The 16,231-nt window shown below is 42.0% G+C and overlaps 1 protein-coding gene across 4 annotated transcripts in view; it reads left to right on the top strand.

Annotated features, from left to right (window-relative positions):
• Window positions 1-16,231, top strand: part of CYFIP2 (cytoplasmic FMR1 interacting protein 2) — a 131,403-nt gene that overhangs the window by 54,412 nt on the left and 60,760 nt on the right. For all 4 annotated transcript variants that reach the window (XR_014326133.1, XM_082837337.1, XM_082837338.1 and 1 more), the window contains 5 exons: window positions 790-943; window positions 2,095-2,251; window positions 2,772-2,868; window positions 6,046-6,122; window positions 8,865-8,973. Coding sequence is in view for 3 of the 4 variants with exons in the window: in XM_082837337.1 (XP_082693463.1) it covers window positions 790-943; window positions 2,095-2,251; window positions 2,772-2,868; window positions 6,046-6,122; window positions 8,865-8,973 (594 nt within the window). In the remaining variant the exon portion in view is untranslated. The remainder of the gene's footprint in view (window positions 1-789; window positions 944-2,094; window positions 2,252-2,771; window positions 2,869-6,045; window positions 6,123-8,864; window positions 8,974-16,231) is intronic.

Here is a 16,231-nt window from a genome sequence, read left to right as displayed (position 1 = left end):
AGATGTAGATTAGCACTTGCGCCCTTTGCACTTAAGGCTCTCTGTAAGCAGGAGTTAATTGTCTAGTAGGCCTCCTGTGTAAGTACCGATCTTCACCTGCTATCCACCCAGCGTTTCGGCAAGCTGTACCATGCAGCTGATACCTGCAGAGGCGCTGTCCCTCGGTCTTGAGGGTCGGAAACCTGAGGTGGTGGGGGGCTTGCTCTGATCCTACCCCATTTCACAGTTCCTTGGAATGTCAGAGCTGAAAGGGACTGGTTGGAGAAAGCATCTGGTGCAACCTCCTCACGTTAGCAGATAAGAAAACTGAGGCCCAGAGTGGGACTTTGTTGCCCAAGGTCACACAGCAAGTCAGGGGCGTACCTAGCCTTGAACCCCATTCTTTTGACTCTGAGTCCAGTGCTCTACCCCTGGTGCCACCGTGGCTGTCCAGTAAAGCAGGGAGCGACTCCAGGGTGACGTGGAATGAGGTTCTCCTCTGATGCCCACGGCCTGGGCCAAGCAGAGCAGGCAGGACCCTGGGCCTTGAAAGACCTGGTATTACCAGGTCCTCCCACCCGGGAGGCCGCCGGCCCCAGGCAGAACATCCTGCCAGGCTGGCCAGTCTCCCTCTTGAAGGTTACACATTCCAAATTTACTTCTCCAACCCTAAACTGGCGCTTCCTTAAGACAGTGCTTTTTAAGGGCAGATATCTTCAGAAAAAAAGAATAGGAACACAGCACAAAGCAACCTTTTTCCCTGGATGGAGGGCCAGCCCCTGACCTTCCCATCTTCCTTTCTTTTTCAAGCTGTACATGGTGCGGACCATGCTTGAATCGCTCATCGCAGACAAAAGTGGCTCCAAGAAGACCCTGCGGAGCAGCCTGGATGGACCTATCGTCCTCGCCATAGAGGACTTCCACAAGCAGTCCTTCTTCTTCACCCACCTGCTCAACATCAGTGGTGAGCCACCCTGTCGGGGGCAGGGGGAGGGCTCCTAGGGACTAGAGCGTCTAAGGCTGTCAGGCCAGAAGTTGCAAAGAGACGTGATCATCTACCCAAAGGGGCCCCTTTTTCCACCAAAGAAAAAAGGCACACTTTCCAGTAGACTCTGGGAAAGGCCAGGCTCAGTCCAGCTATTCTGACTCAGCTAAATCTGGTAGATATTCGTGGCTAATTTGTTATGAAGTTCCCAGTAAAGCGGGATCACAAACAGGTGACACCCTCAGACACACGCAGGGACCAGGTCAGCCTTTTGTTTTTAAGCAGCAGCGCTGAGCTGATTAGTGCCCGTTGCTCCTAGCAAAGGAGGCTCCCGGACTGCACCTGGATCCCAAGTCTCCCGCTCCACCTCTCCTGTTGGTGGGATGCATGTGCAGGTGGGACAGGGGTGGGGAGTGGAGGGAGAGCAGCATCCCAGGGTCCTGGGAGGGGCGATGTGTCTGTTGGTATTGAAAAGAGTGATCTTAAACAGCCCAAACTTCTCCATAGGGAGCAGCCTAGGAAGGGTCTTCAAGACCTCTGTAAGGGATCCATATTTATCACAAGCAAGGGTCATGGCTGCAGTCCAGTTAAAAGCGGGCACCTGTGGATCTGTCTTGACACTTACAGCAAGCACACTTTGCCACTTAGCTAGCATGTTTTCAGGATGGCTTTGTAAGGACACGATGGAAATTGTAGGGGCATCTAAAGCTCTAAAACATCACTGCCCCCCGCCACACACACACACACACACACACACACACACACACACACACACACTGCTGGGTGAACAAACATTGTCTTCTTTTTTTTTTTTTTTTTTGGCCACACTGCACAGCTTGCGGGATCTTAGTTCTCTGACCAGGGATTGAACCCACGCCCTTGGCAATGAAAGCATGGGATCCTAACCACTGGACCACCAGGGAATTCCCCAAACACTGTCTTCTAAATAGACGTTAGGCTGGCCTTCAGGTACAGGAGAGCAGGGTCTACTGATCGAGTCATTTTCGTCAGTACCTGCTCTGTACCTAGCACAATGAAAGAAGAATAAAAGTTTAAAAAAACCCAGTAAGAGCTAAGATCTTCGGGTGCTTCTGATGTGTAACCCAAGGCTCTCTCCCTTATGCTTCCAGAAGCCCTGCAGCAGTGTTGCGACCTCTCCCAGCTCTGGTTCCGAGAATTCTTCCTGGAGTTAACCATGGGCCGGCGAATCCAGTTCCCTATTGAGATGTCCATGCCCTGGATTCTAACAGACCATATCCTGGAAACCAAAGAACCTTCCATGATGGAGTAAGAGGCAGGGTTGGGCCAGCAAGGAGGTTCCCGGGGTGCAGGTAGAGGGCAGTTTGCCAGCCAGCGAGCCCTGTTCTTTCCAGAACTTTCCAGATGAGGCAGTGTGCCCCACCCAGGATCAAATCACCACCAGATGTGACTCAGCCTTGCAGAAAGGTTCAGAAATCTACCAGCCCAGCTGACCTTCCCAGGCTCATAACAGCCACGCTGGGAAAATTATCATCTCTGGGGATAGGGAAGCTAATGGCCTTAACGGCCACCAGATTTCTTTTAGTCCCAGACTGATTTTTTTCAGGCCTTGCATTTATTAACGTCATGGACTTTGCTTTCTGTGGGCAGACAGTAGTGTAAGTCATTCCTAAGTGGAGGCTGGAAACACCCTAGACCCTGAAAGGGTCTCTTTTTCCTAACTCTGAATTTGTTCACCCAGCTGTTCATATTTCCTAAGCAAGTTTAAATCTGCCTGCCTTAAGAGAGATCATTAGTGAGCTACTGGCCGTTGTTTTTCCCTCTTCAGATACGTCCTCTACCCTTTGGATCTGTACAACGACAGCGCCTACTATGCTCTGACTAAGTTTAAAAAGCAGTTCCTGTACGATGAGATCGAAGCTGAGGCAAGTGATTGCTTCTCCTTTTGTTCTTCTAATCGTGTTCCAAGAGTCTGGACTTTCCAGGTCTCTAGCTGGGCACAAAGTGGGGCGTCTTAGTCCATTTGGGCTGCTGTAATGAAGTACCACAGACTGCGGGGCCTATAAACAACAGGAATGTATTTCTCACAGTTCTGGAGGCTAGAAGTCTGAGATCAGCGTGCCAGCCTCTTCTGGGTCCCAGACTTCTTGCCGTGTCCTTATATGGTGGACGGGGCCAGGGAGCTCTCTGGGTCTCTTTTATAAGAGCACTGATCCCATTCACGAAGGCTCCATCCTTGTGACCTCATCACCTCCCAAAGGCCCCACCTCCTAATTCCATCACCTTTGGGGGTTAGGATTTCAACACATGAATTTTGGGGAGACACAAACATTCAGACCATAGCATGGGAGATCAGTGACTTGCTTTGGACACTGACCTTTATAAACATCATTATCATCAAAAGGGACCTAGAACAGGATGTTAGTCTTTCTTTTTCAGATGTTCAGGGATGGCGAACTTTAGAACTGCATGGGTAAAATTAATTTCTAATGGGTCTTTTACAGTTGGATTAATTGGCTAATAATAATAACAGTAATGCTGCCTATCAATTATTATATGTTTACCATTTGCCAGGTATAGTACTAAGCACTTTATGGACATTTTAAATAGTCTTTACAGTAATTTAAGAAGTGTATGCTACTGTCTGTTTTACAGATAATAAATCTTAGAGTGTTCAAGTATCATTACCTCCACATCACACAGCTTATAGAGTCTCATTCTAGTACTGGTAGGATGGAAATAGCCATCCTCTCACCTATGAAGCTGTTGAATTGTCGCTCAAGGGCTTTATTTCTGAAATCGTCAGGAAAGGCTGGGATATGCTGCAGTTACAGACAATCAGACGTTCTTAGTAGCTTGGGACCAAAGGTTCATTTCTCCATTGCATGTTGGCTGGAGGCTCTGTTGTATGTAGTCTTTAATCTGCGACCCATCTGTGATATTCACTAGTTGCCATGGCAGGGGGATGTGTCAGGGTGAATCATACTCTGATACTTAAAGCTTCCACCTGGAAGTGACACATGTCATTAGTCAAAGCAAGTCTCATGGCAGTGCCTCCTTTCAAAGAGGAGCAAGGAAGTACAGTCCTACCACGGGCCAGCAAGGACCAGAAACAGGGGATCAGCAGGGCTAAGGACTATGAAATATCTCAATTGTGTCATCTGGAAATTGGAATGAGAGTCTCTGCTCCACCTAAGTACGTGGGATCATATAAACGTAGAATGAGGCCAATTGTCACACAAATATAAGGCATTCTTATTTATAAAGGAAAGATGTAAGTGTCTTAGGACAAGCGTTACCACCAAATTAGTTTGAAAGTTTATGTATTTCAAAGAAAATCTAGTACAGATGCTGCTTTCTTTCTAAATCTTCCAGTTGCTATGGGAGTTGAAAACCTTGATGGACCCCAATGCAAATCTATCCTGTTTGTCTCCTGAGCAGTACACAAACTTGGAAAGAAAGATTCCAGTAGACAAGTTAATTGGTTGCATCGCAGCTTGGACAGGTCCATTTTCCAATAAGATTTTAGATAGTCATGTTCTCCAACAGGTTGAAAACAAAAAATCTAGAGTGTCATATGTCCAAGTGACATTTTAAAAATAAATGTAGGGGGTTCCCTGGTGGCGCAGTGGTTGAGAGTCCACCTGCCGATGCAGGGAACACGGGTTCATGCCCCGGTCCAGGAAGATCCCACATGCCGCGGAGCGCCTGGGCCCGTGAGCCATGGCCGCTGAGCCTGCGCGTCCGCAGCCTGTGCTCCGCAACGGGAGAGGCCACAACAGTGAGAGGCCTGCGTACCACTAAAAAAAAAAAAAAAAAAAAAGTAAAGAAAGCACACAGATAAGCCCTGGATAACACTGGAGGCCATGGAGCAGAAGTATAGATTGAGACTCCGAGCTCATGGCCTGCCCCCCTTTCTCTTCCCATCTTCAGACTCTGTTCTGAACGAGGAAGGGCCTATGTGTGGATACCCAAGCTTTGTCTTCCTCCTGTGCCCCAAAACGATGGCCCCTTGGCCAACCCCAGGCCCTAGGGGTACACACACCTGCAGTGCAGTGCACCCTCAGGGAGGAACCCAGGGAAAAGAGCACACAGGGCCTGGAAGGGACTTGGGCTATTTGGGCAAGAATATTCAAAGCTGGTTATAGAAGGGGGGCATGAGTTGGGCACCCCACCCTGGATCCTACGGGTCCTTTGCCTGAAGGAGGCCCCCTTAGGGATCCTTGAAGCTCAGACTCCAGGGCAGAGGCCTTGGTTATGTGCGTGTGAGGACAACACTGCACACAGCACTGTGTTTTTATGTTCAGAATAACATTTAGTGTGTAAAATAAAAGATACGAAAGCTCTTTCAATAAAGAGTTAACCTTATGGAACTGGGAGTTTGGTGCAAAAAGGATTGAAGATTAATCACCTAAATACAGTCTATTTCCTTTGAAGTTATACTGTTACCCTGCTACTATCAGAGCCCATCTCTTTATCGCCCCTCGTTTGGCCGTTCCCTGCTCTTGCCATCATTGGAGGATTTGCTTTCGATCCTCTATGTCTGCTGTGAACTTTCTTCTCACCTCAGCATCACATTCTGCCACTGACATGATGAAACACTGAAAAGGCAAGACGGTCTCTTATTCATTAAAAACCAAAGATTTTTAAGCAAACTGGTTTTAAAAAGGTTTTTAAATTTTTAATGACCATCAACTTCTTCATTTGCAAAGCAAGGTAAAGTAAAATAAAAGGAAAAGACAAGAAATTCTATCGGGAGAGATGAGGGGACTGATATGTGTAATTACAGGATGTGAAGCCCTATCTGTGGCGTTCCCCCTGGGCAGGCACCTTGTAACAGCCAGGAGGGGACCAGTGGGGACAGTGGTTCCTCAACAGCTTTTTGAATTTTGCTTTCTTTGTGCCTGGTTGAGGACCTTGAGAGCAAGAGACCAGACTTCCCAAACTTAGTTGGCCACAGAATCTTCTTTTTTTTTCCTGCAAAGCGTCTTGCTTCACCTCACACTTCAGGCAGTCCTGCACCACTGTCCCCTTCAGTTGCTGAAATTTCTCTAATAAAGCCGGACGGACGCCATTGACATTTCCTGCTTCTTCTTCACCAGGTGAACCTGTGTTTTGATCAGTTTGTCTACAAGCTGGCAGACCAGATCTTTGCTTACTACAAAGCAATGGCTGGCAGGTATGAGAGCCCCAGGGCTATGTGCAGCAAAGCTTCCTAAGATTGCCACCTGGAAGGCAAGGTTCTCTGTTGCAAAACCTCCCTTCTCCTTTAGGACCTAAGGAAATCTGAGTGATTCCGTGGGCCTGGATTTGGTGCTAGAATGTAGGAGGAAGGAAAATAGGCAGATGTGGTGCTAGATCTCATGGAGCTTACAGTCTAGTGAGGAAAACAGACATTAATAAAAACTACCGAATGCACAGTGTCAAGGGAGGTTCCTACGAAGGACAGGCTAATGGGAATATATGACAGTTAAACCTGTCATAAACTAGTCTTTGGGATGGGTAACTGGAAGGGCTGTCCCAAGAAAGTAACGTTTGAGTTCACATCTGAAGTTGATAGGACTTGATTAAGTAAAACTGGGTGAAGAGTAGGGCTAGAAATTGCAGGCAAAACAAACCACTTGTGCAGAGTCCCTGTGGCTGAAGCATAAGATGAAGAGCATGCCTACTGCTACTTTGTAGGGCTGTTGAGAGGATTAATGTGAATTAGTACACGTAAATGTCTCATTCACGGACCACAGCGTGGGCAGGCTGCATGGTAAAGCTGGGCAGGTAGGCAGGGCCCAGGTCTTGCGGCCTTGTAGGCATTTGTCCTAGGAGTGGAACCACGGGATAGTTTCCACAGTATGACAGTGACCCAGTTTGATTTTTATTTTTAGAAGTTTGATCTTTTAAAAACATTAAACTGTAGAGAACGGATTGGAGGTGAGCAAGAATGGGAGTATGAAGGCCAGACAGAAGGCCAAGGAAGAGGAGGGGTCTGGGCATATGCCAGGTTTTACAGGCTCATTGGTATTGTCAGTATGGGTTGATTTAGACTCCTGAGAATTCCTGGGTTTGAGGAACCCATAATAGTACTGGTCAAAAAAACCCTGCCTACATAGATAGATAGATAGATAGATAGATAGAGATAGAGATAGAGATAGAGATATTTACCTTTTTATTGGAAATCCAAATGTACCAACCAGTAATTTCAAGGATTGTTACTTTTTTTCCCTACAATAAAAATTTGCTTTGTTTTGCTTTCAGCAACTTGAGTTGTTCTGATGGAGTTCAGACAGGAGGTGGTATACAGATGCACAAGTGTCTGTTAACACAGAATGTGCATTAAATGAAGTGAATGACTCTTAAGGATGTAAACTGTAGAAAGCATATGCATAGGGTTTCAGGGAAAGCGCAGAGAACACAACCTTTCACAAAGGAGTCACTTCACAAGTGTCTGGATTGAATTGCATGGGGTTCTAACAGTGAGCTGGGCTTCCAGCTTCTCTAAGATAATTTTCAAATATGCTGGTCCATTGTCTGTGTAAACCAACTCAGACTTGTCAAACCCTGGGTCCTCTATATATTTAATTTACAAAATATCGTTATCTGAAATAGGAATCTTAATCTGTATCCCTCCTTATAAGATCAGTGGTTTGTCAAAGATACGGGAAGTTGGGGGAGACTGCGAGAAGTTGGGAGAGTCAGAGAGCACAGGAGGGACAGAGTGATCTAGATCATTGCTGTCCATCAGAAATATAATGCAATCACAAATGTTGGGTCACAGATGTAATTGTAAATGTTTTAGTAGCCATATTTTAAAAATTAATTTAATACTATATTTTATATAATCCATTATATCTTAAAATATTATAATTTCAACATGTAACCAATAAAAAGTTATTAAGGAAATAGTTTTCAATGTTTTTTTCCTAAGTCTTCAACATCTAGTGTGTATTTTATACTAATAGCGCATCTCAGCTTAGACCGCCACGGTTCAGGTGCTTAGTAGGCTCACCTGGTGGGTGGATGATGTATCGGACAGTGTAGATTTAGATGATGTCACTTTCCTGCTTAAAAACTTTCCGTGGCTTCAGTCACATCTAGAAAACATCTAACCTCCTTACTGTGGCTTATATCGTCCCACATGGTCTGGCCACTAGACTAACTTTATAAATTCATTTTTGCACCATACTCTCCAGCACACCTGCCCCTTATCTACACTGACCATTTTTCCTTTTTCTCAACGTACCAAGCTAATCATGCCTGAAAGATTCTTCCCCCAGATCTTTCCATTTTTAGCATTTAGGTCTCTGTCCAACAGAACCTCTTTAGAGAGGTTTTCCCTGATCTCCTAACACCAAATGATCCTGTTTTATTATTTTCAGAGCACTTATTACTCTGCAATCCATGGCTCAGTGTAAAAGATCATAATAGAACATCTAATTCATAGGATTGTTGTGAGATTCAAAATGATTCTCTGCATGTACGTGTATGCCTGGTGAATAGTAAATACCATGCAGGTATTTACTATTATCTGAAATTATTTTATTCCTCTGCCTATTTATTTAGTATCAGTCTCTCTTTACTAGAACGTAAGCTCCATAAGGACAAGAACTTTGTATCCTCGGTACCTAGAATGTTTCCTGGGATATACTAAGCAGGGACTCAATTGCTTTTATGGTGAATGAATAAAAGCAAGAAAGCGTCTCAACTTCTGTGTTGCCTGTCTTTAATGCAGAAATTCTATTTCACATATTGAGCTTTTTGGGCTGAAAAAAATTAGAAGAACTTTGCTCTAGATCAGAAAAAAAATATTTAAAAAATATGAGATAACACTTCATGAGTAGATTCTGTCGTTTGAAATACACATGGCTGGGTGATTGATCACCATTCACCGTCATGTTTACTGGCCTTATTTCACTTTTATCCCTTCCAGTGTCCTGTTGGATAAACGTTTTAGGGCTGAATGTAAGAATTATGGAGTCATCATTCCATACCCACCATCCAACCGCTATGAAACGCTGTTGAAGCAGAGACACGTCCAGGTATGGTGACAGAGGTGGAATAGGCAGGAGAGAGGAACTGTGACGTTAGCCTTGAGATTGGAAATCTGGACTGCTTACCATCTTCCCTGGGTATTGCCCCGCGTGGGCTGCTGACCATGGATATAACACCTCCTCAGAATCTTACAGTCAAGAGGCATTGGGCTTCCTTTGGTTCAAGTTCTAGGCTTCTCAGCCCAGCTGCCATTCACCTCTGATGAGTAGCGGCCACCTTTGTCCTCCCATCATAAGCTGCAGCCCACCTCCTTCAGTCGGGACTAATGTTCAGAAATGGGTAAATCTATCCCTGAACAGGGCCCATTATGGTTTGTTTTTATGGAGTTAGTCTCTGTTAACATTTGACCCCAGATGTAGAGGAAATTCTGCCAGGAACTAGAAACATATCCCTGCTTAAAGATGTTCACGTGAGCCTGGCAGACAAAAATAAGAGATGCTCCAGCAGACCTTGCATCCTACTCCTAAGCCCTGCTGTCAGCCACCCAGTGTTGAAATGGCCTTCATGCTGTGACCTCTGTGTGCTCGTCCTGTGGTTCACGTGTTGTGGAGAAGACTTGGGTGAAGGGAAGCAGGGCTGAGACTGAGAAGATGCCCTGGATAAAGAGGAGAGGATTTACCCTGGAAGCCCTGGATATTCCCATTGCTCTCAGAAATCTAAGAGAAATGGAGAATCGTAAGAGGAAAAAAACATTTTCACCTCTGCCAACAGTAAGGGCTCAAAGAGAGTTTTTCCTTCAGCCTCTCAGAAGATTACAGCTATCAGTTACCAGTGCAGCTAGAATTAGTCACAGGACATTAATCTTGAGGGCTCTGTGTGTGCTATGAGGAGCCTTAGTCAGTTGGTGGAAAATCTCTCCCAAAAGGGAAGCAGAAAAAAATAAAATAGTTGAGAATAATCCTTGGGCACCTAGCAAAGTGCAGTGCACACAACAGGTACTCAATAAATGTTTATTGCTATCTATGTAGCATTTGCAGTAATGCCCACGTGTACCCCAGTGGAAATTATCCTAAGCTATATTTTCCAGCCTGTAGTCAGCCTTTCTCCTCATGCTTTTAAATTCATCCCCATAAAGGTACACGGTAGGCCCTTGCTGGGGGGACTGCTACTCCCTGGTGACTCTGAACTGGGGCACAGGACGGATACAGGAAGAACTTCAAGGGTAGATTCAGGATGTCAGCAATGCATGGGGTACCAGAGTGTGTCCTGAGCCTCTTCCTACAGTCTGAATGCATCGTATTTTTCCTCAACTTTTTTTTTTTAATACATCTTTATTGGAGTATAATTGCTTCACAATACTGTGTTAGTTCCTGTTGCACAACAAAGCGAATCAGCCATATGCATACACATGTCCTCATATCCCCTCCCTCCCACCCTCCCTATCCCACCCCTCTAGGTCATTGCAAAGCACCGAGCCAATCTCCGTGTGCTATGCTGCTGCTTCCCACTAGCCAACTGTATTACATTCAGTAATGTATATATGTCCATGCTACTCTCACTTCACCCCAGCTTCACCCTCCCACCCCATGTCCTCAAGTCAATTTTCTGTGTCTACCTCTTTATTCCTGCCCTGCAAGTAGGTTCATCAGTACCTTTTTTTTTTTTTTTTAGATTCCATATAAATGTGTTAGCATACAGTATTTGTTTTTCTCTTTCTGACTTACTTCACTCTGTATGACAGACTCTAGGTCCATCCACCTCACTACAAATAACTCAGTTTCGTTTCTTTTTATGGCTGAGTAATATTCCATTGTATATATGTGCCACATCTTCTTTATCCATTCATCTGTCAATAGACATTTAGGTTGGTTCCATGTCCTGGCTATTGTAAATAGTGCTGCCATGAACATCGTGGTACATGTCTCTATTTAAATTATGGTTTTCCCAGGTATATGCCCAGTAGTGGGATTGCTGGGTCAAATGGCAGTTCTATTTTTAGTTTTTTAAGGAACCACCATACTGTTTTCCATAGTGGTTGTATCAATATACATTCCCACCAACTGTGCAGGAGGGTTCCCTTTTCACCACACTCTTGCCAGCATTTATTGGTTCTGGATTTTTTAATAATGACCATTCTGACCTGCATGAAGTGATACCTCATTGTAGTTTTGACTTGCATTTCTCTAATGATTAGTGATGTTGAGCATCCTTTCATGTATTTGTTGGCAATCTGTATATCTTCTTTGGAGACATGTCTATTCAGGTCTTCTGCCCATTTTTGGATTGGGTTGTTTGTTTTTTTGATATTGAGCTGCATGAGCTGCCTGTATATTTTAGAGATTAATCCTTTCTCAGTTGCTTCATTTGCAAATATTTTCTCCCATTCTGAGGGTTGTCTTTTTGTCTTGTTTATGGTTTCCTTTGCTGTGCAAAAGCTTTTTAAGTTTCATTAGGTCCCATTTGTTTATTTTTATTTTTATTTCCATTTCTCTAGTAGGTGGGTCAAAAAGGATCTTGCTGTGATGTATGTCATCTAGTGTTCTGCCTATGTTTTCCTTGGAGAGTTTTTTAGTGTCTGGCCTTACACCAAGGCCTTTAATCCATTTTGAGTTTATTTTTGTGTATGGTGTTAGGGTGTGTTCTAATTTCATTCTTTTACATGTAGCTGTCCAGTTTTCCGAGCACCACTTATTGAAGAGGCTGTCTTTTCTCCATTGTATATTCTCGCCTTCTGTATCAAAGATAACGTGACCATATGTGTGTGGGTTTATCTCTGGGCTTTCTATCCTGTTCCATTGAGCTATGTTTCTGTTTTTGTGCCAGTACCATACTGTCTTGATTACTGTAGCTTGGTAGTATAGTCTGAAGTCAGGGAGCCTGATTCCTCCAGCTCTGTTTTTCTTTCTCAAGATTGCTTTGGCTATTCAGGGTCTTTTGTGTTTCCATACAAACTGTGAAATTTTTTGTTCTAGTTCTGTGAAAAATGCCAGTGGTGGTTTGATAGGGATTGCATTGAATCTGTAGATTGCTTTGGGTATACAGTGATTTTCACAATGTTGATTCTTCCAATTGAAGAACATGGTATATCTTTCCATCTGTTTGTAGCATCTTTAATTTCTTTCATCAGTGTCTTATAGTTTGCTGCATACAGGTTTTTTGTCCCCTTAGGTACGTTTATTCCTAGGTATTTTGTTGTTTTGGTTGCAATGGTAAATGGGAGTGTTTCCTTATTTCTCTTTCTGATTTTTCATCATCAGTGTATAGGAATGCAAGACATTTCTGTGCATTAATTTTGTATCCTTCTGCTTTACCAGATTCATTGATTAGCTCTAGTAGTTTTCTGGTAGCATCTTTGGGATTCTCTAAGTATGGTATCGTGTCATCTGCAAACAGTGACAGTTTTACTTCTTCTTTTCCGATTTGGATTCCTTTCATTTCTTTTTCTTCTCTGATTGCTAAAACTTCCAAAACTATGTTGAATAGTAGTGTTGAAAGTGGGCAACCTTGTCTTATTCCTGATCTTAGTGGAAATGGTTTCAGTTTTTCACCATTGAGAACGATGTTGGCTGTGGGTTTGTCATATATGGCCTTTATTGTGTTGAGGTAAGTTCCCTCTATGGCTACTTTCTGGAGGGTTTTTATCATAAATGGGTGTTGAATTTTGTTGAAAGCTTTTTCTGCATCTATTGAGATGATCATATGGTTTTTATCCTTCAGTTTGTTAATATGGTTTATCACATTGATTGATTTGCATATATTGAAGAATCCTTGCGTTCCTGGGATAAACCCCACTTGATCATGGTGTGTGATCCTTTTAATGTGCTTTGGATTTTGTTTGCTAGTATTTTGTCGAGGATCTTTGCATCTATGTTCATCAGTGATATTGGTCTGTAGTTTTCTTTTTTTGTGACATCTTTGTCTGGTTTTGGTATCAGGGTGATGGTGGCCTCGTAGAATGAGTTTGGGAGTGTTCCTTCCTCTGCTATATTTTGGAAGAGTTTGAGAAGGATAGGTGTTAGCTCTTCTCTAAATGTTTGATAGAATTCACCTGTGAATTCATCTGGTCCTGGGCTTTTGTTTTTGGAAGATTTTTAATCACAGTTTCAACTTCAGTCTTGTGATTGGTCTGTTTATATTTTCTGTTTCTTCCTGATTCATTCTCAGGAGGTTGTGCTTTTCTAACAATTTGTCCATTTCTTTCAGGTTGTCCATTTTATTGGCATAGTTACTTGTGGTAATCCCTCAGGATCCTTTGTATTTCTGCAGTGTCAGTTGTTACTTCTCCTTTTTCATTTCTGATTCTATTGATCTGAATCTTCTCCCTTTTTTTCTTGATGAGTCTGGCTATTGGTTTATCAATTTTGTTTATCTTCTCAAAGAACCAGCTTTTAGTTTTATTGATCTTAGCTATTGTTTCCTTCATTTCTTTTTCATTTGTTTCTGATCTGATCTTTATGATCTCTTTCCTTCTGCTAACTGGGGGTTTTTTGTTCTTCTTTCTCTAATTGCTTTAGTTGTAAGGTTAGGTTGTTTATTTGAGATGTTTCCTGTTTCTTGAGGTAGGATTGTATTGCTATAAACTTCCCTCTTAGAACTGATTTTGCTGCATCCCATAGGTTTTGGGTCGTCGTGTTTAGATTGTCATTTCTTTCTAGGTATTTTTTGATTTCCTCTTTGATTTCTTCAGTGATCTCTTGGTTATTTAGTAGTGTATTGTTTAGCCTCCATGTGTTTGTATTTTTCCACAGATTTTTTTCATGTAATTGATATTTAGTCTCATAGCATTGTGGTCGGAAGAGATACTTGATACGATTTCAATTTTCTTAAATTTACCAAGGCTTGATTTGTGACCCAAGATATGATCTAACCGGGAGAATGTTCCATGAGCACATGAGAAGAAAGTGTATTCTGTTGTTTCTGGATGGAGTGTCCTATAAATATCAATTAAGTCCATCTTGTTTAATGTATCATTTAAAGCTTGTGTTTCCTTATTTATTTTCATTTTGGATGATCTGTCCATGGGTGAAAGTGGGGTGTTTAAGTCCCCTACTATAATGTGTTACTGTCAATTTCCCCTTTTATGGCTGTTAGCATTTGCCTTATGTACTGAGGTGCTCCTATGTTGGGTGCATAAATATTTACAATTGTTATACCTTCTTCTTGGATTGATCCCTTGATCATTATGTAGTGTCCTTCTTTGTCTCTTGTAATAGTCTTTATTTTAAAGTCTGTTTTGTCAGATATGAGAATTGCTACTCCAGCTTTCTTTTGATTTCCATTTGCATGGAATATCTGTTTCCATCCCCTCACTTTTAGTGTCTGTGTGTCCCTAGGTCTGAAGTGGGTCTTTTGTAGACAGCATATATATGGGTCTTGTTTTTGTATCCATGCAGCCAGTCTATGTCTTTTGGTTGGAGCATTTAATCCATTTACATTTTAGGATATTATCGATATGTATGCTCCTATTACCATTTTCTTAAGTGTTTTGGGTTTTTTATTGTAGGTGTTTTCCTTCTCTTGTGTTTTCTGCCTGGAGAAGTTCCTTTAGCGTTTGTTGTAAAGCTGGTTTGGTGGCCTAGCACCACTTATTGAAGAGGCTGTCTTTTCTCCATTGTATGTTCTTGCCTCCTTTGTTGTAAATTAGGTGCCCCTATGTGCGTGGGTTTATCTCTGGGCATTTTATCTTGTAGCATTGATCTAATTTTCTGTTTTTGTACCAGTACCATACTGTCTTGATTACTGTACCTTTGTGGTACTGTTTGAAGTTGGGAGCCTGATTCCTCCAACTCCGTTTTTCTTTCTCAAGATTTCTTTGGCTATCTGGGGTCTTTTGTGTTTCCATACAAATTGTGAAATTTTTTGTTCTAATTCTGTGAAGAATGCCATTGGTAGTTTGATAGGGATTGCATTGAATCTGTAGATTGCTTTGGGTAGTCTAATCATTTTCACCATATTGATTCTTCCAATCCAAGAACATGGTATATTTCTCCATCTGTTTATGTCATCTTTGATTTGTTTCATCACTGTTTTATAGTTTTCTGAGTACATGTCTTTCGCCTCCTGAGGCAGGTTTATTCCTAGGTATTTTACTCTTTTTGTTGCAGTGGTAAATGGGAATGTTTCCTTAATTTCTCTTTCTGATTTTTCATTGTTGGTCTATAGGAATGCCAGAGATTTCTGTGCATTCATTTTGTATCCTGCAACCTTACCAAATTCGTTGATTAGCACTAGTAGTTTTCTGGTGGCATCTTTAGGATTTTCTGTGTATAGTATCATGTCATCGGCAAACAGTGACAGTTTTACTTCTTCTTTTCCAATTTGGATTCCTTTTATTTCTTTTTCTTCTCTGACTGCTCAAAACTATATTGAATAAGGGTGGTGAGAGTGGATATCCTTGTCTTGTTCCTGATCTTAGTGGAAATGCTTTCAGTTTTTCACCATTGAGTATGATGCTTGCTGTGGGTTTGTCATATATGGCCTTTATTATGTTGAGGTACGTTCCCTCTATGCCCATTTTCTGGAGAGTTTTTATCATAAATGGGTGTTGAATTTTGTCAAAAGCTTTTTCTGCATCTGTTGAGGTGATCATATGTTTTTTATTCCTTAATTTGTTAATGAGGTGTATCACATTGATTTGCGTATATTGAAGAATCCTTGCATCCCTGGGATAAATCCCGGTTGATCATGGTGTATGAGCCTTTTAATGTGCTGTTGGATTCTGCTTGCTGGTATTTTGTTCAGGATTTTGACATCTGTGTTTATCAAAGAATAACACAATAAACACACAGATATACTTTGTAGCCAGATTCATGATTATTCATGTTTTAACCACATTTGATTCACTTTCTTTTTCTCATATATGTGTTTTTTCTCTCTCATAAATATAGTAAGTGTGGTTTAAATATACATTTATAGTATATATAATTTAAAAAACATATTTATATATAAATATTAGGTTGACCAAAATGTTTGTAACATCCTATGGAAAAATACCAAATGAACTTTTTGGCCAACCCACTATAATAAAATATATATTTTAATATACATACTTTTTTCTTAGCCAGTTGAGAGTAAGTTGGAGACATATGACACTTTACCGCTGATACCTCAGCGTGTATCTCCTAAGAACAAGGACATTCTTTCATCATCCAAATAGAATTATCATACTCAGGAAGTTTAATAATACTATTTTCTTCATAGAGTCCCTATTTGTCCTGGCCATGTTGTTTATAGTTTTAGTACAATTTCCTATCAATGCATTGCATTTAGTTGTCATGTGCCTGTGCAAACAAACCATAAGTAACC

This window comes from Leucopleurus acutus (assembly GCF_964270905.1).
Source record: "Leucopleurus acutus genome assembly, chromosome: 3".
NCBI lineage: Eukaryota > Metazoa > Chordata > Mammalia > Artiodactyla > Delphinidae > Leucopleurus > Leucopleurus acutus.
Note: the sequence above shows the minus strand (reverse complement) of the source record. Positions and strands in the feature narration are given on the sequence as shown.